Source organism: Oryx dammah, unplaced genomic scaffold (genome assembly GCF_014754425.2).
Source record: "Oryx dammah isolate SB20612 unplaced genomic scaffold, SCBI_Odam_1.1 HiC_scaffold_21, whole genome shotgun sequence".
Classification (NCBI taxonomy): Eukaryota; Metazoa; Chordata; class Mammalia; order Artiodactyla; family Bovidae; genus Oryx; species Oryx dammah.
Genome location: NW_024070205.1, coordinates 46,599,653 through 46,624,449, shown reverse-complemented (window position 1 = coordinate 46,624,449; position 24,797 = coordinate 46,599,653). Strand labels below are relative to the sequence as shown.

Below are 24,797 nucleotides of genomic sequence, written 5' to 3'. Positions count from 1 at the left end.
GGAAAGTTAAAGAGAGGGCAAAGACCACCTTCTTCAAGAAGATATCAGGTTTACATCACCAGTGCCTCCTTCATTTTGGGCAGGAGAGTGTCTGACCCTGTGAGCTCAACTAGGATTATCATAGCATTTATTCAGATCAGTAGAAGAGTGGTGACATTTTTCTCTCACCTGATGGCCTGGGGCATATCTTGTGCTTTTATTTATGGCTTTGTAGTTAAGTAAGGCTGCTTCCTCCCATGATGTTCCAGTAGTTTTCTTGAGCAATCATTAACGTACAGTGGTCTCCCAAAGTTTCCTAGGTTTCCCTCTCTGTCTATAGTCCTTTGCTGGGACTTCAATAAGTACCTGTGTATCTATCCTATTCTATCCTTATCACCACCTTTAATTGGAGGAATTGCAAAGTCATAGAGCAAAGGTTATAGTTTATGGTTGCACTTGAGTATGTAAGAAGGTCTGGGACTATAATCTTTGTGAAGGTCAGTGTCCTCCATACTATTGAGTCTTTAGATTTCCAGTATGACCTAAAGACTGTGCTTTGAGAAAGTGTTTCAGGAAGTTTAATCACTGATCCATTAAATGGACTCTTCAGAATTGAAATATGTATGAATTAAAGGTTGTAGTATTTTTAATTTTATGAATAAGTTACAAGGCATTTTATAGTGCCATAATTTTTCTCTAAAATGTTTCTTTAAGTGAGTAATTTTAGAGCATTGACATGAAAGATATGCAATGTATGATTATTGTTTAGTTGATGTATTTTGATAATGGGTGTATCTGATGATGGGTCTGGCTGATACCAGACCACCATACCTGCCTCCTGAGAAATATGTATGCAGGTCAAGCATCAACAGTTAAAACCAGACATGGAACAATGGACTAGTTCAAAATTGATAAAGGAGTACGTCAAGGCTGTATATTGTCACTCTGCTTATTTAACTTATATGCAGAGTATATAATGGGAAATGCTACGGTGTATGAGAGGCACAAGACGGAATCAAGATTGCTGGGAGAAATATCAATAACCTCAGATATGCAGATGACACCACCCCTTATGGTAGAAAGTGAAGAGGAACTAAAGAGCCTCTTGATGAAAGTGAAATAGGAGAGTGATAAAGCTGGCTTAAAGCTCAACATTCAAAAAAACAAAGATCATGGCATCTGGTCTCATCACTTCATGGCAAATAGATGGAGAAACAATGGGAACAGGAGAGACTTTATTTTATTGGGCTCCAAAAGCACTGCAGATGGTGACTGCAGCTATGAAATGAAAAGACACTTGCTCCTTGGAAGAAAAACTATGATCAATGTAAACAGCATATTTAAAAAGCAGAGACATTACTTTGCTGATGAAGGCCTGTCTAGTCAAAGCTACGGTTTTCCCAGTAGTCATGTATGGATGTGAGAGTTGGATCATAAAGAAGAGAGTGCTGAAGAATTGATGTTTTTGAACTGTGGTGTTGGAGAAGACTCTTTAGAGTCCCTTGGACTGCAAGGAGATCCAGTCAGTCCATCCTAAAGGAAATCAATCCTGAATATTCATTGAAAGGACTGATGCTGAAGCTGAAGCTCCTATACTTTGGCCAGCTGATGAGAAGAACTGGCTCGTTGAAAAAGACCTTGCTGCCGGAAAGGATTGAAGGCAGGAAGAGAAGGGGATGACAGAGGACGAGATGGTTTATGGCATCACCGACTTGATGGACGTGAGTTTGAGTAAGCTTCAGGAGTTGGTGATGGACAGGAAAGCCTGGTGTGCTGCCGTCCATGAGGTCACAAAGAGTCGGACATGACTGAGCAACTGAAACCGAACTGAACTGATCACATCTATACACGACTACTGGAAAAACCATAGATTTGATTATACGGACTTTTGTCAGCAAAGTAATGTTTCTGCTTTTTAATACACTATCTAGGTTTGTCGTAGCTTTTCTTCCAAGGAGTAAGCATCTTTTAATTTCATGGCTGCAGTCACTGTGTGCAGCGATTTTGGAGCCCAAGAAAGAAGTCTGTCACTGTTGCCATTGGTTCCCCACCTATTTGCCATGAACTGATGGGACCAGATGCCATAATCTTCTTTTTTTGAATGTCACGGTTTAAGCCAGCTTTTTCACTCTCTCCTTTCACCTTTACCAAGAGGCTCTTTAGTTCCTCTTCACTTTCTGCCATAAAGGTGGTGTCATCTGCATATCTGAGGTTATTGATATTTCTCCTGGCAATCTTATTTCCAGCTTGTGCTCTATTCAGCCTGGCATTATGCATGATGTACTCTGCATATAAGTTAAATAAAGCAGGGTAACAATATACACCCTGCTTGAAGTACTTGTTCCCAATTTTGAACCAGTCCATTGTTCCATGTCCAGTTCTAACTGTTGCTTCTTGACCTGCATACATATTTCTCAGGAGGCAGGTTAGATGGCTTGGTAGTCCCATCTCTTTAAGAATTTTCCGTAGTTTGTTGTGATCCACACAGCCAGAGTCTTTTGCATAGTCAATGAAGCAGAAGTAGATGTTTTTCTGGAATTCCCTTGCTTTTTCTATGACCCAGTGGATGCTGGCAATTTGATCTCTAGTTCCTCTGCCTTTTCTAAATCCAGCTTGTACGTCTGGAAGTTCTTTTTCACATTCTGTTGAAGCCTGGCTTGAAGGATTTTGGGTATTACCTTGCTAGCATGTGAAATGAATGTGATTGTGCGGTAGTTTGGACATTCTTTGGCATTACTGTTCTTTGGGATTGAAATGAAAACTGACCTTTTGCAGTCCTGTGGCCACTGCTGAGTTTTTCAGATTTATATAAACTTTTATTATATATAGTTATGTACTTAGCTGGGCTTCCCCAGTGGCTCAGGTAGTAGAGAATCTGCCTTCAATTCAGGAGACCCAGGTTCAGTCCTTGGGTTGGGAACATCCCCTGGAGAAGGGAATGGCAACCCACTCCAGTATTCTTGCCTGGGAAATCCCATGGACCAAGGAGCCTGGTGGGCTACAGTCTATGAAGTCGCAAGAGTTGGACACGACTAGCGACTAACACTTGACATATGAAATGCTAAAAACCATTTTGACGGAAAGTACACAGATGAATGCTTCCTGCTGGCTCAGTGGTAAAGAACCTGCCTGCCAATGCGGGAGATGCAGGTGTGATCCCTGGATCAGCGAGATCTCTTGGAGAAGGAAATGGCAGCCCACTCCAGTATTCTTACCTGGGAAATTCCATGGATAGAGGGTCCTGAGAGCTACAGTTCATGGAGTCACAAAGAGTTGGACACAACTTGACAGCTGAGCTTGCACGCATGCAGACAGATGAATAGAAGACTAACAGCAACATCTGCATCAAGGAGTTAGGAGAATGGAAGATTTAAGAATCCACATAAATTGACCATATTAATTTAATAAACTCAAAAGAGAATAGGACTTAATAGTTTTCACTTTGCAGAAAATTATTTGCTTATTTTGATGAAACGCATGGTTTCATGTATGTATAGACAAATTCATAACATAACAAGGTTTTTACTTTAACATAAAAGTCCACATTTTAAAGGATTTTCTTTTAATATATAGATGCGTTTCTTATTGCAGAATGTTTCATTTCATTGTTTTGTGGTATAAAGTGAAAGTGAAAGTCACTCAGTTGTGTCCAACTCTTTGCGACCCCATGGACTGTACAGGTCAGAATACTGGAGTGGGTAGCCTTTCGCTTCTGCAGAGAATCTTCCCAACCCAGGGATCGAACCAGGTCTCCCTCATTGTAGGCAGATTCTTTACCAGCTGAGCCACAAGGTTTGCTGCTCATTAAATCATAAATCTGAGTGAACTCCCGGAGTTGGTGTTGGACAGGGAGGCTTGGCGTGCTGCGATTCATGGGGTCGCAAAGAGTCGGACATGACTGAGCGACTGCACTGAACTGAAATCATAAGCGAATGTATCATTTCACAGGAAAGATAGTTATAAGTAGTAGTCTTTGATCCATAAGAAAAAAGCTGTCATGTAGACACTATCCTTGTTTCAGTTTTACACAAGAGGATACTAAGGGACACGGAGTAAGTAACTTGCCCAAGGTCATGCAGAAATAACTGTAGAACCAGGAGTGTCTGACTCTGAAATTTATGCTCTTAATGACATAGTCACATCCTCTAAGACAGTAGTTACTGAAGCTCAGTCAACAGGCCTCTGAAACCATTTCAAGGGTCGTGAAGTCAAAACTGTTTTCTTAATATTATCAAAGCATTATTTGCCTTTTTTATTGTATGGACCTTTGAACTGATATGAAAAACAATGCTGGCTAAGGCTGCTACTTCCTTAGTGAAGGCATTGGCATCCTACTGTGCTAATAGCAGTCATATTCTTCACTGCCATGCACTGGAAAGTAAGAAAAAAAAAGCCGGTTTCACTAAAGAAAGTCCTTGATAAAGTGTTAAAAAATATTAAGTCTAATAAATCTTGACCTTTGAATCATCATCTTTTTAATGTTCTGTGTGACTAAATGGAACTACACATAAAGCCCTTTTTTTCTGTGTACCAAGTGCCATGGTTGTCTCAAGAAAAGCATTTGTGTTATTGTTTGAGTTGTGAGCTGAACTAGCCAGTTGTTTCACAGAACACTAGTTTTACTTGAAATAATGACTGGCAGACAAATTATGGTTTTGCAGACTTGAGTATTTGGTAGACAGTATAAACCTGTCACTTCAAGGAGAAGAATTAAGTGGTTTTTGACAGGAAAATTAGGCTTTCAAGAGAAAATGAGAATTTTAGGAACTTGATTCTGCTGCTTCACAACTACCCAGAACTTAAAGACTTTTCTGATGAGATGAATGATGATATTAAACGAATGTGCTATTTTAAATAGTATAGTAAAATGTATTATCACTTGGAAGATCTCTGTAACTTAGGGAACCAGTGTTTTTCAAGTGATCAATTGCATGAAGTTACAAAATCCCTTCAAAGCAGAAAATGGATTCTCATGTTAAAATGTATGGGCCGTTTCAGATTCCATATTGTAAATAACATTCAAGAAATTACCACCTGGGAAGTTTTGTTGTAGTATTGAAGAAAACCGTCTTCAGTTATTTAGAAAGACTATTAAATTTACCATTTCCCACTAGTTATCTGGGAATAAGTATGAAGTTAAGTTTTTAAGTATTTTAAGTTAAACAGATTGAATTCAGAGCAGATATGAAAATCTTCTATTAAATCAGACCTTAAAGATTTGATTTTTAAAAAATCTATAATGGTATTATTCTCACTAATTTGGGGGGAAGTATAGTTAGTCTTCATAAAATATTAGCTATTGTTCTATAAAATTGATTTATCAGTAATTTAAAAATGAATTAATTCATACCAGTTTCTCCATTTTTATTTCTAATATGATAAATATTAATATATCTAATCCATGTAAACAAAATGTTCTTTAGGGTCTTTTTTTTTTTTTCCTGAGTGTAGAAGAATCTCAAGGACAAAAAGTTTAGGAACTGCTGCTCTAGGAAAAATGTTTAGAAAGTTGTTTTTCAGTCACCATGGACTGAAGCACACCAGGCTCCTTTGTCCTCCACTGTCTCTTAGAGTTTGCTCAAACTCATGTCCTTTGAGTAGGTGATGCTGTCTAATCATCTCATCCTCCGCCACCCCCTTCTCCTGTTGCCTTTAGTCTTTCCCAGCATCAGGTTCTTTTCCAAAGAGTCAGCTCTTTGTGTCAGGTGGCCAAAGTATTGGAGTTTCAGCTTCAGCATCAGTCCTTCCAATGAATATTCAGAGTTGATTTCCTTTACGGTTGACTGGTTTGATCTCCTTGCAGTCCAAGGGACTCTAAAGAGTCTTCTCCAGCACTACAATTCAAAACCATCAATTCTTTTATGTTCAACTTTCTCTTTATGGTCCAGCTTTCACATCTGTACATGACTACTGGAATAAACCATAGTTTTTACTACATGGACCTTTGTTGGCAAAGTGATGTCTCTGCTTTTTAGTATGCTATCTGGGGCTTCTTTGGTGGCTCAGATGGTAAAAAATCTGCCTGCAGTACAGGAGACCTGGGTTTTATCCCTCTGGGGGAAGATCCTCTGGAGGAGGGCAACCCCCTCCAGTATTCTTGCCTGGAGAATCCCATGGACAGAGGAGCCTGGCGGCCTGCAGTCCATGGGGTTGCAAAGAGTTGGACATGACTGAGCAACTAAGCACAGCACAGGTTTGTCATAGCTTTCCTTCCAAGGAGCTAGCGTCTTTGAATTTCACGGACGTAGCCACTGTCCACAGTGATTTCAGAGCCCAAGAAAATAAAATCTGTCATTGTTTCTACTTTTTCCCTTTCTGTTTGCTATGAAATGATTGGACCAGATGCCATCATCTTAGTTTTTTAATGTTAAGCTTCAAGCCAGCTTTTTCACTCTCCTCTTTCACCCTCATCAAGAGGCTTTTTGGTTCCTCTTTACTTTTTGCCGTTAGAGTGGTAAAAGTACAGTACATAAATTGCATACTTTTGAAAGAGCATTGAATGGTCTACACTGATAGTGAAGCAGTTTCTTTGTTGTCCCTTGTTAGCTCTTAGTTATCAAATATATTCATTTGAATTGAGTCTGTCTTTCTCAAATCATTTGTAATTTAGACACTTATTTGTATAATATTGTAATATTGCTAGCATTTACTGAGGTTAACATTATACAAATGTGATCATTTACTTGAGAATTGTAGACCTTTATAAGCTATGCTCAAAGCCTTTCAGATGTATGATAAATGTTATTAGTTTACTGCCTAATTGACTTTTTTTTTTAATTGACGTCTTACTGGAGTTTGTGGACTTTCTTCTGAGAATATGTTAGATATGTTTTCTTCCTGGGAACTGTGGACTGTCTATTTATTTAGTCAGGTGTAAATGTTGAGTGCAGTTCTGTTCCAAGGCCTACTTACAGGGTTTGGTGAATAGATACCGAAATCGAAAATATCTGAATGTGTGCTTTTCTAAATCTCTCTCTTCAGGATGACGTAGCTTTCCCAAAGACTTAGAAGCTAAACAGAAAATGAGCTTAACATCCTGGTTTTTGGTGAGCAGTGGAGGCACTCGCCACAGGCTGCCACGAGAAATGATTTTTGTTGGAAGAGATGACTGTGAGCTCATGTTGCAGGTAATTGCATCCACCTTCTATGTCTACTCCAAACCTGGAATTGTTAGGAAGTATTTTTCTACTCCTTTGAACAGCAACACTACTTTACTTTGAACTTCGAACTTTCCAACTCTCCCGCTTTAAACTCTAGCTACTAGTTTAATTTTCTCCCTCTTGTACCATTTAAAAATAAGTTCTAAGTCTTGGAGATTATATATTAAAAAAATGAGAACTTTTATTTTTAAGAAGTTTCACATTATGCACTCTTAACAAGCAAGTAATAATTTTATCTCCATGTAAGTGTACTAATTCATAAAATTAGCATAGCATGAAGTAAAACTGAATTTTATTCCTGGGTGGTTGATTGATACTGGAAGTAATCTGCTTCTTTTAGAGATATTCATATTTATTCATTATATCTTCTAGTAGTTTGAGCATGTAGATTGTTGGTATTTAAAACTGAATTATTTTTAAAGATGTGCACATGCTCAGTCATGTCCCAACTCTTTGCAACCCTGTAGACTATAGCCCACCAGACTCCTCTGTCCATGGAAATTTTCCAGGCAAGAATACTGAAGTGGGTTGCCATTTCCTTTTCCAAGGGATCTTCCCGACGCAGGAATCAAAAACATGTCTCTTAGGTCTCCTGCATTGGCAGACAGATTCTTTACCACTGTGACACTTGGGAAGCCCCATTTTAAAGCAATTACTTTTAAAACACATTTTTTAAGATATTTTTGAGCAAAGTAATTAGCAAAAATGATCCCCAAGTTTTTGAGAACTTTGTTAATTTAATGGATCCTGACAGTCTAGAATAAAGTCTTATCCAATTGCTCTCCCTGCTTTTATCCATTAAAAACTGTAAACAAGTGCTTAGAATAGAGATGTTTATTGTGCTAGCCCAGTGGTTCTCAGTTGGGATGATCCTGCCTCTCCTGACTTTTCCAAAAGATATTTGCAATATTTGGAGACATTTTGATTGTCATGCATGGTGGAGGATTGGAAGTGATTGCTACTGACATTCAGTAGGCAGAGGTCAAGGGGGTTTGCTAAACATCCTACAGTATATGGAATACTTCTTCATACCTCCTCTGTTACCACTGAACACACACAACAAAAAATTATTTGCTCAAAAATATCAGTAGTGCTGAGACTGAGAAAACCTTCATTATCCCCAGAAAAACTCAGATTTGCATATATTTATATACATTTTTATGTATACATTTTTACTTTAAGAACTTATTTTATAGTTTTGAGACAGTAAAAGTAAAGCCACTATAGAGCTATATGAATTACATGTTTAATGATACCTTAATTAAACGAATTCAGTGAGAGAAATAGAAGAGTACAAAGATTTTCTGGGCTTCTCAGTGCGATGGAGTGGTGAGACTAGCAACTAAGAAGAAGGCAGTAATGATTCTGTTTGGATATAGGCCACTTGTAACTGAAACATACTTTAGGTTCAAATTGGGTAGAACTCATTCTTTAGAGAGTGGAAGAGGTTGTTTCTATGTGGCATTTGTCTTGAACCAGCATAGCAATATCTTAAGAAATATGGGAATGGCTGTTTAGGAACTTACAGGATAAATCTCTTTTTACACTTACATGGAGATAAGATTGAAAGACATGACTGGTGAGGTGTCTGTGTCTTGGTTTATGTGTAACAAATGTAGATTATTTGACAATTAGTCAGGTGGAGGGAGGAAACTGAGAGTCCAAGAAGACCAAGACGCGATCCAGTATCAGAGAGGAAAGAGCCACATAGAGAAAGAACTCTGCAGAGAATTACCCTTGAGTGTGTGATTGAGTGGGACTTCTCTGATGGCTCAGTGGGTAAAGAATCCACCTGCAGTCCAGGAGACACAGGAGACGTAGGTTCATTCCCTGGGTCAGGAAGATCCCCTGGAGGAAGAAATGGCAACCCACTCCAGCATTCTTGCCTGAGAAATTCCATGGATAGAAGAGCCGGGTAGACTGCAGTCCAAAGGGTCACAAATCAGACAGGACTGAGCAACTAAACACCAACACATGTGATTGAGTACTGATCAGCACACACGTGTGAAGAAACTCCCCAAGGGCAGGGGAAACAAAACTCAAAAAGTTTCGAGTTAACAGTAATTGGCACTAACAGGGTTAGAAATGATTCCTATTTCTAACAGCCAGATTGGAGATCCTCATAATTCACAGGGCATTGGTCTCTACCCCTCTGTATTGGTGAAATAATTAATGCTAGTCTGAGTTCTACTCTTATCTAAAAATATTAAAAACAAAAGGGTCACTTTAAAAAAAAGTAATTTAGCTGTGTCTCAGAGCACAGTTCAAGAATATTTATAGGAATATAGAAATATCCATCATCCAAAAAGGTAAAATTCCCAGTGTCTGGTAACCAGTAAAAAATGATCAGGCCTGTAAAGAATCAGGAAAATGGAACCCATAATAAAGATTGATTAAAAAGTATTTGTTTCTAAATAGTTTGGCAAAGTTGGCAAAATTTAAAAATGGCAAAGCAACCTTCAAAAAGAAGAATAAAGTTGAATGACTCACACTTCTCAAGTTTCAAATTTATTATAAAGCTAGCAATACTGGAATAAGGGTAGACATACAGACAAATGGAACAGAATGGAGAGTTCAGAAATAAGCCCATATACCTATGGCTGTTATGTTTTGAATTGTGTTCCCCCAAAAGATGTTTGAAAGTCTTAATACCCCATACTTGCAAATGTGACCTTATTTGGAAATAGGTCTTTCAAGATGGAGTTATTAGGGCGGATTCTAAGCCAGTATAACTGGTGTCATCAGATGAGGAAAAGACAGACCCAGAGGAGAGAAGACAGCCATGTAAAAATAGAAGCAGAGATTGTATGCTGCCAGAAGCTCAGGAAACATGGGTTATGAGAAACTGGAAGAGACAAGGGAAGATTCTTCCCTAAAAGTTTTAGAGTAAACAGAGTCCTATCAACTCCTTGAATTTGGACTTCCGGAGTCCAGAACTTTGAGAGAAGAAACTTGTATTATTTTTAACTGATTCTGCCAACCAATTTATGGTACTTTGTTGTGGCAGCCCAAGGACACTGGGTGTTTGAGAAGGGAGCCAAGTCCGTTCAGTAAAGAATGGTCTTTCCAGCAGATAAAACTGGAACAACTGTACTTCCACATAAAAAAAAAAAAAAGTGAGTTTGGTCCCCTACTTCACAACATATATAAAAATTAACTCAAAATGGATCAATGACCTGAATATAAAAGCTAAAGCCATAAAACCTTTAGAATAAATCATAGGGATAAATCTTTATGACCTTGGATTTGGCAGTAGATTCGTGATACCAGTAGTATAAACAGAGAAAGCAGAAAGTAGATAAATTGGACTTCATCAAAGTGAAAACCTTGTGCATCTAAGGATACTATCAAGAGAGTGAAAGGACAACTCATAGAATGGGAGAAAATATTTATAAAACCTTATATATCTTATAAGAATTTAATATCCAAAGTATGTAAAGAACTCCTACAACTCAACAGCAGATACACAAATAACCCCCTTTAAAAAAGTAGACAAAAGACACATTTCTCCAAAGAAGATATATATATGGCTGATAAGCATGTGAAAGGCGCTCAACATCATTTGTCATTTAAAAAAGCAAATCAAGAGGCCTCTCTGTTTTGGTCAGTGGTTAAGAGCCCACCTTGTGATGCCTGAGACAGGAGTTTGATCCCTAATCCAGGATGATTCCACATGCCATGGGGCAGCTAAGCCCATGTGCTACAGTTACTGAGTCTGTGCCCTGGAGTCCCCACCCACAACTGTTGAGCACATGCACCAGAACTACTGAAGCCCATGTTCCCTGAGGCCTGTGTTCACAAGAGGAGCCACCGCAAAGAGAATCCCATGCACCAGAGCTAGAGAGCAGCCCCGCTTTCCGCAACTAGAGAAGGCCTGAGTACAGCAACAAAGACCCAATGTAGCAAAAAAAAGGAAAAAAATACACATCTATAAGTATGTATTCTAGACATGAAATATCTAAAGCAAGCAAATTCACAGAGATGCAGAGTAGATTGGTGATTACCAGTGGCTGGGGGAAGGAGACTTGGGAGTTACTGCTTTACAGTAACAGAGTTCTGTTTGGGGTGATGAAAAGGTTTTAGAATCCAGTATCGTGCAACAGTGATGTTTGCACAACATTGTAAATTTAATTAATGCCACTGAATCATACTCTTAAAAAGTTTAAAATGATAGATGATATATTACGTATATTTTACCACATAAATAAATGAAATCAGTGGCAACAAAATTTTAAAATGTCTTTGATTTGATTCCGGTATTATAATTGAAACAATGCCTTTATAACAAATTTAAAACAAAATCAATATTTTTTAAAGAGCTGAAAGCAATTTTACTAGTGTAAGAAGTCAAAAATCAACAAATTTATTTAAAATTCATCACCGTGTCTAATGGAGAAGGCAATGGCACCCCACTCCAGTACTCTTGCCCAGAAAATCCCATGGATGGAGGAGCCTGGTAGGCTTCAGTCCATGGGGTTGCTAAGACTCGGACATGACTGAGTGACTTCTCTTTCACTTTTCACTTTCATGCATTGGAGAAAGAAATGGCAATCCACTCCAGTGTTCTTGCCTGGAGAATCCCAGGGACGGGGGAGCCTGGTGGGCTGCCGTCTCTAGGGTCGCACAGAGTCGGACACAACTGAAGCGACTTAGCAGCAGCAGCAGCAAAGTGTCTAATGTGGACACCTCTTCTACTCATGGCTATTTTGTAAATGTATGCTTTATTTTAAAACTATAAAGTTGATGAGGAAACTCAGTGATCAAGTGAGAAAAAACCCAGTTTTTACCTATTCCTCAGACTCCACCTCTGAAGATACATACTTATGCCATTTATCTAATGGGAGCGTACTCCTTTTAGCACTGGGCTAGACACAGTGTATTCTCTGAAAAAAGCCCATGATTTGATCAGCATAATGATTATCTGGTAATCAGAATCAGTGCTACAAATTAATGGAACTTCTTAGTACAGAGAGACACATCTTGTGTATGAAACTAAGAACAAGTATTTTTACAAATTGTGTTTAGTTTTTAAGTGGTTTAATCTTTCATAGTATATTAGTAAAATAAATGGATTATTTAAAACTTATTTTTTATATTATTTCTGAAAAGTGAACTAAGCTCATATATGGCTTATACTTTTGAAAAGTGAATACATGCAAGTATATAAATATGAACTATATTTGTATTAGAAAATGAGAGCTCTTGAGTTTATGAAGTTATGTTTTCATCTTAAGATATTACATAAATTAAATGGTTCTGCATTGGTTAGATCAGTTGGTTTGATAATTGAAATTGTTAGAAATAAAAGTAGTACTATTTGATTGCTTTTTAATAAGTAAATAAAAGATCTTCTAAGATTTTGTTAGCCTAATTAGCATTTATGGTTTAAAAACCCTTCATTTTTAACCTACAGGAAATAACTGGTTAGTTGCTAGTTTTTAGAATCTCTGCTAGATAGTTTGTAACAGTTTCTTACCTGTAATTAGATTTACTGGCAACAATACTTTGATGACAATGTAGCTTAAAACCTACCGCAAAAAGGGACCAAATGATCCCATGAGGTCATATGATCTGTTTGGTTACAGTTAATTTTGTTGTTGTTGTTGTTGTTAATTATGACCAAAAAAATGTTTGGTTGGTTTTTTTTTGGGGGGGGGGGTTTCGTCTCACTCCGAAAAAGGTAGTGTAAAACATGTGGTCCTTGAGAAGAAAGTGTGCTTGGATATTAATGAGTAGGTGATTTTGAAATGAACAATTTTGTTTCTACCACTTAATCTTGGAAGCCTTTAACAGATTAATTTGCTGTGCTTGTTTGTCTTGAAGGATGATTATACTATGTTCCCTAAGACATGTTATGTAAAACAAATCTTAAAGAGCCATGAATGCAAGGTATAAAGTATAATTAAGGATAAAGATATATTTGCTTTGCTTTGAGTGACAGACAGTATTACAGTTAAAAGCACTATGCCATTGAATAACACTTTCTCTTGTTATCATTATTCATTTATGTTGTTTCAGTTGTTCCTCAACAATTTTTGAAAGATGTAATTACCTCCACTTTGCAAATGATAAAATTAAGATTTAGAAAGATTTAGTGACTGGGTTTTATTATCATATATTGGATTCCTCTGTATGCAAATGAGTTACCTTTTGAAAAGAGTTTTCAAAATTCTGATTTTTATCTTCATAAAATTTTTTAATTGCCCTAAATGCATGAAGTTTTCTCTGTTTGGAGAGTCATCATCATATTAATTAAACATTTTTTTCCAATGCATAATAGTAAATATAATAAAATTATATTTGATTCACTATTTAATAATTTTATATGATATATTAATGATGAAATATATTTTGAAGCTCATAGTTTACTAATTTTCATCTATTCTTTGGAGCAAAGGATAAATCACTATTACTGTGATTTAAAAAATGCAACTGGATGTTTAAAGAATCTTTCAACTACAATATGTTTTAAATTTTTTAAGTGATGGTGACATACAGTGTCAGTCTTTTCTCTTTTCAGTTTTTTCTTAGCATGTTTTCCATGTATTTCTCTGTCTTTTTTGCTGTCTTAGATTTTAGTGAGAAAAATAATAATGTTGATCAATAGCTGTTTCGTACCCAAAGCATGTATGACATATATCGAGTAGTCATTTGTACCGTTTCATATGTTAGTTTTTAGTTACAGATTAGTCAGTGTGAGTCTTTGATGCTTTTTTGTTGTGCCTGGCCTGAAATTGTTTTTTATGTTTTGACTTTATTCAATGGCAGGCTTTTTCTTATTCGTTTATTGCAGGAAAGGAAGTATTTCTTTTTAAGAAAAGTATTATTGCTTCATCTTGATACTCTTATTTTCCAAATTTTTCTAGTTTTATAATTATCTGAGAGCCAGAATTGTTTTGTTTTGGTTTGGTTGTGTTGTTTCAAGCCATCTTGTTTGTTGGCTTCTTAAAATTTGGCCTGAACTTTGTAACTTCTATGAAGTTGAAGTGAAGTCGCTCAGTCATGTCCGACTCTTTGCGACCGCATGGACTGTAGCCCACCAGGCTCCTCCGTCCATGGGATTCTCCAGGCAAGAATACTGGAGTGGGTTGCTGTTTCCTTCTCCAGGGGATCTTTCTGACCCAGGGATTGAACCAAGGTCTCCTGCCTTTCAGGCAGACGCTTTAACCTCTGAGCCACCAGGGAAGCACCTATAACTTTTATACTTTATAAATTTTATATGTAAGAAAACTTCTCTACCTCCATCATTTATGAAATGAGATTGGCCAAATAGCATGGATTTTCTTTCCATCAAACCTTTTAAAACATATTCTAGGTAGGCCCTATGCTGCATGCTGGTGTTTCCCTGGTGGTTCAGACAGTAAAGAATCAGGTGACCTGGCTTCAATCCCTGAGTCAGAAAGATCCCTTGGAGAAGAGAATGGCGACCTACTCTAGTATTCTTGCCTGAAGAATCCCATAGACAGAGGAGCCTGGAAGGCTATAATCCTTGGGGTCGCACATAGTCGGACATGACTGAATCCGACTTAGCACACATGCTGAGTGCTGAGGTATCATTGTGTATACAGATGGGGTCTCTCTGTCCTTAGGGTGTAGCTCTAGTAGAAGGAGATGTGTATGTAAATAAGTAAGGGTAACAACACAAGACAGTGATGGGAGTTGGTGTCGGGTACACCAAAAAGAGATTGGTCACTTCTGCCTGTGAGAAAATGTGGGAATGAGGAATCTGGAAAGACTTCTAGGGGAGATGGCTTGAGCTGAATTATCATAAAAGTTGAATAAGTGGTTTCTGGAAAGTTAGAATGTGGTTGAGTGTGTGGTATTGAAGATAGAATGGCATTCAGTATCTGTTTTTAACAGTTCCTTGTAGTTTGTATATAGGATGTGAACACAAACATTTAGAGAGAGTAAACCTTGGGCATTAGAAGACACCAGATCTTGGCAGGCCCTGTGCACTGTATTAAAGATTTGGTGTATTTTAACTTAGCCAGTAAGAGGATTGAGGAGTTTTCAAGCAGGGCAGTATTGCCTTTATAAATGTCTCCCATGTGTTTAGTCATCACACACACAAAAAAAAAATATGAGCTAGGTGAACCTTTTGATAGAATGATTGATACGAAGATGAGTAATTTTACCAAGGTTCCACAATAGGCAATTGGCAACCAGTTCTTTTTGACTCCAGAATCTGTACTTTAAACCAGGGGTCTTCAACTCCCAGACCACAGACCGCTACCAGTCCATGGCCTTCTAGGAACCTGGCCACATAGGAGGAGGTGAGTGGCAGGCCAACGAACCTTTATCCGTATTTACAGATGCTTCCTATCGCTGGTGTTACCAGCTGAGCTCCACCTCCTGTCAAATCAGTGGCAGCATTAGATTCTTATAGGAGCTGGAACCCTACTGTGAACTGTGCGTGTGAGGGATCTGTAATAGAGTGTGTTCTCCTTTTGAGAATCTAATGCCTGATGATCTGGGGTGGAACCCAGGCAGTGATGCTGGCTCTAGCTCCATTGAGGAGTGGCTGCAAATACAGATTAACATTAACACAAGAAATGAGTGCCCTCGAATCGTCCTGAAACCACACTGTCCCTCTGGTCATGGAAAAACTTATCTTTCACAAAACCAGTTCCTGGTGCCAGAAATGTTGGGGACTGCTGCTTTAAACCACTAGGATTAGAGATCAGAAGTGATATAAGCGGTTAGACTTAATGACTTCCAAACTCTGTACATCAGTTCAGTTGCTCAGTTGTGTCTGACTCTTTGCAACCCCATGGACTGCAGCATGCCAGGCTTCCCTGTCCATCACCAACTCCCGGAGCCCACTCAAACTTATGTCCATTGTGTCAGTGACTTGTACATGCTGGACTGAAAACTGAAAATGATACCTCCTCCCCATTTTGGATGGTTCCTTTGCTTTCAGTATTCCAAGGATAACATAATAACCCAGTAGTAAATGGTTGTTGAGTTCATATTCAGTGGTTCTCAGATTATTTCTTCATGTGGCTATACTGTTATTTCCTTTGGGTGCAAATTTCCAAAGGCTTATAGTTCATCTCTGAGCTACTTTCATCTATAGATAACTCACTAAGCTCTAAGAGAAAGAGTGTGTGTGTGTACTTTAAAAGAGACTCAAGAGCAATTTTCATAAATCTGTTTGCCATTCTAATTCCTTTTATTTTTTTTAACTTTCTCTTTCTCTCTTAGAGCTCTCCCATGAGTTTTAGAACCCATATTCTAAGGGAGGATCCTTTTATATTCAGGAACATGTCACATGAAAGATGAAAATCATGTATGGTAATTTTTCTTGCAATGAGGTACATAACACATGAAGTTGTAATTCACATGATTTCCATTTAAGAGTTTCATGTTATTTTTTAAGAAGTATGGTCATTTGATATATTCAACACAGTCAGCTGATTTAAATTCTCAAAAGTAGAACGTGTGACTTTGTTAGAAAAGAATGTCTTAAAATTGTGGCAGCTTTCCTCTTTGAAAAGTGATGCCAAATTTCTATTGGATAGTAACAGTTTAAATCTCATTTAATCTAGTTTTACTTTGGTATTTTCCTATATTTACAATCTTATTAAAGTATTTAGCCAAAAATCATTGTTTTGGTTATTTATTCTGGCATTTTCTTGTGTTTATTTTTTTAACTTAAAATTTTTTCTTTCAGTCTCGTAGTGTGGATAAGCAACATGCTGTAATCAATTATGATGCCTCTACTGATGAACATTTGGTGAAAGATTTGGGCAGTCTAAATGGGGTAAGTTAAGAGTTTCCTTTTTGTCTTATTTGAATTTTTGTTTAATAATGTAGGAAAACAGATAAAAACACAAAATCCTGTTTGTGTTTTATTTCCTCTTCTTTAGTATGCACCTACTTTTAAGTGCTTACTAGATACATGGCACTTTGAGGACCTTATGCTACAAAATGAATGTGGCTTATGTTCCCAAGAAACCTCTTGGTGGTTAATACTTAAAGGAATTCAGATAGTTGTTGGTTGTTATTATCTAATGGTTAAAAAGAAAAAAGGCTTCTTGAAGTAAGAGGAGGGCTTGTCTTTACTGAATGACTTGAATTTATATGTGAGTAAAGAGTGGTAAGTCATGATAGTAAGAATTCAGAAAAGCAGTCTTTGAGAGACATAATCGTCATGCGTGTTGTGGGTTAACTTTGGGTGAAAGAAGAAAGATGCAAATATGGCTTAGTGTTAGATCGTTGAAGAATCTTCTATATTAGAGTAAAAAGAAGTGAAACACATTCATTTACCTTAACAAATGTGGTGTGTTGTCTAAACTCTAGTGTCTGTTATTGCTTCTTTGGACTCCTACATTGAAAATTTTTGTGTTATTACAGTGAATTTTTCCCCCTAATTCTTCAATTGATTTTTCTACATTGGCAGAATGTAAGTAACTACAGAGTAAGAGAATGCTGAGATGTTGAATAATTTATCTTATTTCTTCTCAGTTTTCTCATGGCTTTGCTAACAAAAATATCATTTTGTTGAGATCTCTGCTTTGAAATTCTTTAAAAGAATTTCACAGAATTAAATGTGTCTATACTTCTAATTGGTACTGCTTTTCAAAATATACCATTAAATATTATGTGGAAAAATATGCAGAAATTTGGCAAATATGGTACTTTTTTTTCTTTTCTGGATTGGCCGGCTCCTGAAGGACTTTTATGTTTATTCATTGAGATACATTTTTGGAAGCATATTTTTCTCTTAGTTTTATTCACACCTTTCTTTGTTTCCTATGACACATAAATAATTAAGTGTTAATTCCTCGTGTTTGAACTGAAACACCTCATATTCGGCATCACCCACTTTTCCAGATTTATGCTCCATCACGTTTTCCTTACCATGCCTCCAAAATAGTAGTTTTCCTACGATGCTGTCTCCTTCTGCAAATAATTTGTTAGATTTTCTGCAGCCTAGTCATTCTTGCATGTGCCTTGTCATATGTCATATTTTCTTTCTTTCTTTCTTTCTTTTTTAATTTTAATTGGAGGCAAATTACTTTACAATATTGTGGTGGTTTTTGCCATACATTCCACATCCTCCTGAAGGCAGCAAAAAAAGATATTGAAGAATATTAACTCGTTGATGTAGTTAACATGTTGAATGATTAAGATAGACGAGGAAATAGGCAGATGAGGTAGAAATTGTTCTAACATGGGGCATGTAAGTACGCAATTTGGATTCTGAGGTACTATTTACAGTTACTCTCTTGTCTACAGCTACAGACTTCTGTTTTAATCTCTGTCTTAGGTGCTTTATCAACCTTGCTAATGCAAGGTTTAATAATCTATTTGTGAATATCTGCCACCAGCTAGACTTTGTGTTCTTCTGAACAGTTCATGGGCCTTTTGCTTCGGTAAACACACCACAGTGCCTTGCACAAGGCTCTGTACAGTGCCTGAACCCAGTAAATCTTTTTGAATGGAATTGAATGAATTTTCTATATGAAAGACTTTATAGAGAAATGTTTAATCCACTTCCATATGTGGAATGTTTTAAAAATTTTATATTCTGCTTTTAAAACTAGGAAATTTCATCTTGACCACAGCACTCACCTTAGGTGTCTTTACATTATATCTTGGAAAATAATAAGTGAGAATTACATTTGTGTTTTAGTCTTTTAAAACATTGTGACCAAATATAAAAATTATTGATGTAGGTTATAAAAAATCAGGTGAAATATTAACTTCTAAGTTTACCAAGGCTGACCTTTCTTGTAATTTGATTGTACTCAGTAATTTTCTGAAATACAGTAACTCATAGAGGGTAACATCTTCATTTTGAACTTGAAATCAGGACCTAGATTTGAATCTCAATCTGTAACTTATGAGCATTTTAACATTGAACAAATTACTTAAACCCTCTGAAATTCCATTTCCTCATATATATTCAGAGTTGTACAAATGCAGTGAGTTGTGGTTCATGAGGTCACAAAGAGTCAGACACGACTGGGCAACTGAACTGAATGAGTTGAAGTTTATGAATGTGAAGACTCAACACAAAATTTAGTTACCTGACTTCATTTTTAGAACAGTGACACCATAATTCTTGCTTTATATTAGTGTTGTGAGGATTAAATGTGACGATACATGCCAGTATGTATGTCTGTTAGAGAACTTTAAAACATTACACAAATAATAAATGCACTGTTACCCAATTGAATAGCCTAGGAAATATGCCAGAATGGACTCAGGTAGCCAAAGTCTGTGAACTACCAGCTGCCATGCATTTTATTCATAGAAAACTTGGCTATCAGAGGTACAGGTGCTCCAGAGCATGGAGGAAGCAGGAAGAACTGGAGGCAAACAAGGGCTCTCATAGAAAAGAGAAGCCTCAAGGAGCTTGCAGGGAAACAGCCCACTAACATAAGCTACAGAAACAGTTCCAGCTTCCTCAAGCAGAACAGCTTCATTTATGTTAGTAATAACATTAAGTATGGACCTAGGTAACTTAACATTCATAGAATTCTAGAAATTTGAGCATCAGGTTAAAAGTAGTAATTTCAGAGAAGGTGCAGTGTAGTGGTATGAGCCCAGCTTGAATTCTCACTAGTGGTGTGATGCTGGACACATCACTTAATTTTTCTGTTCCTCAATTTTTAAAAAATAGAAGTAGTAAAGTGGTACTCCTCTCAGTTTGCTGTGAATAAGTTAATAGTTTTAAACACCTAGAACAGTATGTAATAAGCATTCAGTAAGTGTTAGTTACTGGAGTTCCCCAGTGATTCAGTGGTGAAGAGTCTGCCTGCCAATGCAGGAGACGGCAAATTCTGTCCCTGAGTTAGGAAGATCCTCTGGAGGAGAAAATAGCAACCCACTCCAGTATTCTTGCCTGAAGAATCCCATGGACAGAGGAGCCTGGTAGACTCCAGTGCATGGGGTCACAAAGAGTTGGACATGACTGAGCACACACACACATACACAAGTGTTAGTTACCGTTGTTATGATAAGAAAAGCAGTTAAAACAAGTTTGGCATCCTGTAGGCTACCTACTTTTTAGTGAATACATATGCAGTTAATTTTTTTTTTAAAGCACTATCAACTTAATTCATAAATAACTACCTGTGACTACTTTCACTTCTACTTCCTTTCACCCTGCCCTAAAATACACTTCCAAGTTACCTAGGTCCACACTTAATGTTATTACTACCAGAAATGAGGCTGTTCTGCTTGAGGAAGCTGGAACTGCTTCTGTAGCTTATGTTCAGTTCAGTTCAGTTCAGTCGCTCAGTCATGTCCGACTCTTTGCAACCCCATGAATCGCAGCACGCCAGGCCTCCCTGTCCATCACCAACTCTCGGAGTTCACTCAGACTCGCGTCCATCGAGTCAGTGATGCCATCCAGCCATCTCATCCTCTGTCGTCCCCTTCTCCTCCTGCCCCCAATCCCTCCCAGCATCAAAGTCTTTTCCAATGAGTCAACTCTTTGCATGAGGTGGCCAAAGTACTGGAGCTTCAGCTTTAGCATCATTCCTTCCAAAGAAATCCCAGGGTTGATCTCCTTCAGAATGGACTGGTTGGATCTCCTTGCAGTCCAAGGGACTCTTAAGAGTCTTCTCCAACACCACACTTCAAACGCATAAATTCTTCGGTGCTCAGCCTTCTTCACAGTCCAAATCTCACATCCATACATGACTACTAGAAAAACCATAGCCTTGACTAGACGGACCTTAGTCGGCAAAGTAATGTCTCTGCTTTTGAATGTGCTATCTAGGTTGGTCATAACTTTTCTTCCAAGGAGTAAGCATCTTTTAATTTCATGGCTGCACTCACCATCTGCAGTGATTTTGGAGCCCCCAAAAATAAAGTCTGACACTGTTTCTACTGTTTCCCCATCTATTTCCCATGAAGTGATGGGACCGGATGCCATGATCTTTGTTTTCTGAATGTTGAGCTTTAAGCCAACTTTTTCACTCTCCTCTTTCACTTTCATCAAGAGGCTTTTTAGTTCCTCTTCACTTTCTGCCATAAGGATGGTGTCATCTGCATATCTGAGGTTATTGATATTTCTCCTGGCAATCTTGATTCCAGCTTGTGCTTCTTCCAGCCCAGCATTTCTCATGATGTACTCTGCATATAAGTTAAATAAGCAGGGTGACAATGTACAGCCTTGACATACTCCTTTTCCTATTTGGAACCAGTCTGTTGTTCCATGTCCAGTTCTAACTGTTGCTTCCTGGCCTGCATACAGATTCCTCAAGAGGCAGGTCAGGTGGTCTGGTATTCCCATCTCTTTCAGAATTTTCCACAGTTTATTGTGATCTGCACAGTCAAAGGCTTTGGCATATCAAGAAAGCAGAAATAGATGTTTTTCTGGAACTCTCTTGCTTTTTCCATGATCCAGTGGCAATTTGATAGTGGGCTGTCTCCCTGCAAGCTCCTTGAGGCTTCTCTTTTCTGTGAGAGTCCTTGTTTGCCTCCAGTTCTTGCTGCTTCCTCAGTGCTCTGGAGCACCTGCACCTCTGATAGCCACCAGTGGCTTTTGCCATACCGCTCCCATCCCATTCTGCCTCAGCTCCCTGTGTCCCAGCTCTTGCTGCGTCCTCTTTCACCCTGTATATGCTGCAGCGTCAGACCAGTATAGCACAGAATGAGCAAGTAGGAAAGTAGTCAGGGAGGAAGAGGACACCTTACTCGCTGGCAGCATGATTGAGGTGTTGTGCTGCTGGCCACTTCCTTCAGATTTCCCAGAGCATTACTGCAGTACCTGGTCATTATATGATTTCATACTGTCAATTATGTAATACATTCGCATTTAAATTAAACAGATGTTTATCTGGTTCAGTTGCCTTCTCTAAGGGTAGTGGTTTGGATGGCAGAGTTTGGGGAGCTGACTTGGCTTGATCACCCAAGCTTTCTTGATGTACAGTGAATGTGGGATTTGTAGTTCAGAGACCTGATTTTGAATCCCAGTAGTTCTCCTTCGGAACTCAAATCTTGATTGTTACTGCATGCTGTGTGCCTCGTTGTCCTCACCTGTCCTGCCTACCGGGTAGAGGTATGATCAAATGATGCTGGCATAAGAAATAAAACCTGTTTTCTTTCCATATCTAATTTGTTTAAATGCTTTATAGTTGATTTATATAAATGATTTTTTTTCCTTTTGCTCTTTGAAATTTTCTCCCCTTTTATAATTTTAAACCATCAGAAGACTTTTTGCTCCCCAGGTGTTCTCAATTACATTTTGTGAGATGAAACTTTGTGTCTGGCTCATACTTCCTCAGCCTTTTTTAGACCTTAGGGAATATTTCTGTCATAAATGCTAGCATGTTAAAATTATGTTTTTTAATCTCAGAAAGTTCCTAGTACATTTGTCAATAACAATAAGTGTTTAATATGTAAGAGAGTTGAGCAGTGAGCTTTGAGCAGATCTTATAGGTCATCTTAGGTCTTTTAAGTAAATATGGTATTTTAGGATGAGATGGTTTTAAATAAAATTGGTTTAGAGCTGAGTCATTTCTCTTATACTGTGTATCTATCTTCTGCATATCAGACATCTGTTAATTAATATTTTCTTTTATTCTTTTCTCCTTCATCCTGCTTCTCAGCTTTTCTCTTTTGTAATTAATATAGAATATGTTGGTAAACTCAAAATATAATTCTTAAAACACTCTAAAATGTGCATATTGGAAATGAGCCTGAAATTAGAGTTTATAAATGCCTGAACCTTTGAATTTTCTTTGAATTAACTTTTCCTCCTTTCTGTGAAACATGTTAGAAGCTTATTGTTTAGGATTATTCATAAATCATACTAATATGTGATCTTGAGTTTAGCAGTATTCTGCTGTCTCCTTTATATCAGGAATAAGATTGCAGCTTTCTATTTTGGTTTGTTTTTGGTAGACTTAGAAACTGGTATTCTGTGACGTATTACAAAGTGCCAGATATGCAAAGGAATTTGAGAATATGATCATAATAACACAACCCCTTTATGTATTTTACTAACATTCTAAACTTATTCATCGTGGAGGGAACCTTCTCAAGCAAGGTATGATGGCCATCTCAAATCCAATAAAATAAAGAACAGGAAAAATGAGATTCAAACAGAAGGAGTAATTTTTAGTTTCAACTTATCAAAGGAAAGCATTGAGCACTTATACAATGTCTGCATTCCAGGCAGTTAAGTATAACATTGTTCTGTGTTTTATAAATCAAGTGGATTCTAGGTCTTTAACTAACTTCTAGTTTGTCAGGAAAAATAATCATCACCATTTACCCTCTTGTGTCCAGTGGACCCTTTGAGTCTTTTTACAAATAGTTTACACAAGTAAGAATTAAAAGATGAGAGAACAACTAGAACTTTTATTAAAAAATGAGACGTGTGTGCGTTGTGAGTCGCGTCAGTCGTGTCCACCTCTTGTGGCCCATGGACTGTAACCCGTCAGGCTCCTCTGTCCATGGGGTTCTCCAGGCAAGAATACTGGAGTGGGTTGCCATTTCCTTCTCCAGGGGATCTTCTCGACCCAGGGATCAAACACATGTCTTCTGTCTCCTGCATTGGCAGGTGAGTTCTTTACCCCTAATGCCACCTGACAAACTACAATTTTTATTCCATATTTTCCTGGTTTTGAAAGATATGTAACACAGAGAATGAGTATTGTTCTTTGAGAGCCAGGAATGCGTCAGTTGTCATGCATTCTGTGGGATATATATCCATTTTATAGATGCTGACTTAGATTTCAAGTACATCTCTCGCTGGTTGTAGTTTACTGTTATTTCTAGTTTTTCTTGCTCTTGCATTATCAAAATGCATTATTTATAAGATTTTTGACAGTTTAAAATTTTATCAAGAAGAAGGTCATCTTCTTTTTCTTCAATAATTGTAAAACATTACAACAGTTGCCCAATCAGTTCAGTAATTTTATTTCTCTTAATCATCTCTTTACTATCAGTTACTTTTATATAGATACATTTGTTCTCTTACATACTAAATCAAATAAACCTTAAAGCACAGACATTAAAAAATGAGAGAAAACTGTCACAATTTCTTTTAAAATATAGAATCGTCAGTTTTGTGTTAAAACATACTGTGTAATTCCTCTTACTGACTTAGGCTAACTGGATGAAAACTATCTTTTAGGGTTGTTTTTTTTTTTTAACTTTGGAAACATTCTTCTTTCATCAATTGTGTTAGGCAAAATTCATCTAGGATTATCTTCATCCGAAGACTTGTGGTTTGATATTTTGCTTATTTTGTTAACGTTTTATCATTGTTGTTATAGTCTAGACTGCTGCTCTACTTTTTGTATTTACCCTTATAACTGAAAAGTTTCCCTTTTTTTCTTTGCCTTTATGGATGTTAAATAAAAAATGCTGAATTCTCAGTTTTGCTCTTTAATAGCTTTTTGAAAAAGGGCAGAGATGCTGTCTTCAGATGTCTTTCACATCTTCTTGGGAAAATGATGCAATATTTTGGATAATGTAGTAAGAAACCGAAAGGTTGTACAATATTTCATGATTGCATCATCCATCTAGCTCTGTTTGATATTCACCACACTATCCATTGAGCACTTGAAATGTGACTAGTCTAAAAAACAAGGTACAAAAGAAAGAATGTAAAATGCCTTCTTAATTTTTATATTCATTATTTGTTAAAATGTACTATTTTGGATGTGTATGTTAACTAAAATATTTTAT

General features: G+C 37.3%; 1 protein-coding gene across 11 annotated transcripts in view; it reads left to right on the top strand.

Annotated features, from left to right (window-relative positions):
* The window catches only part of CEP170 (centrosomal protein 170), a 136,555-nt gene that overhangs the window by 31,647 nt on the left and 80,111 nt on the right, over nt 1–24,797 (top strand). For all 11 annotated transcript variants that reach the window (XM_040263585.1, XM_040263584.1, XM_040263581.1 and 8 more), the window contains exons 2-3: nt 6,961–7,106; nt 16,813–16,902. In XM_040263585.1, coding sequence (XP_040119519.1) covers nt 7,002–7,106; nt 16,813–16,902 — 195 coding nt within the window. In that variant the 5' untranslated portion in view covers nt 6,961–7,001. The remainder of the gene's footprint in view (nt 1–6,960; nt 7,107–16,812; nt 16,903–24,797) is intronic.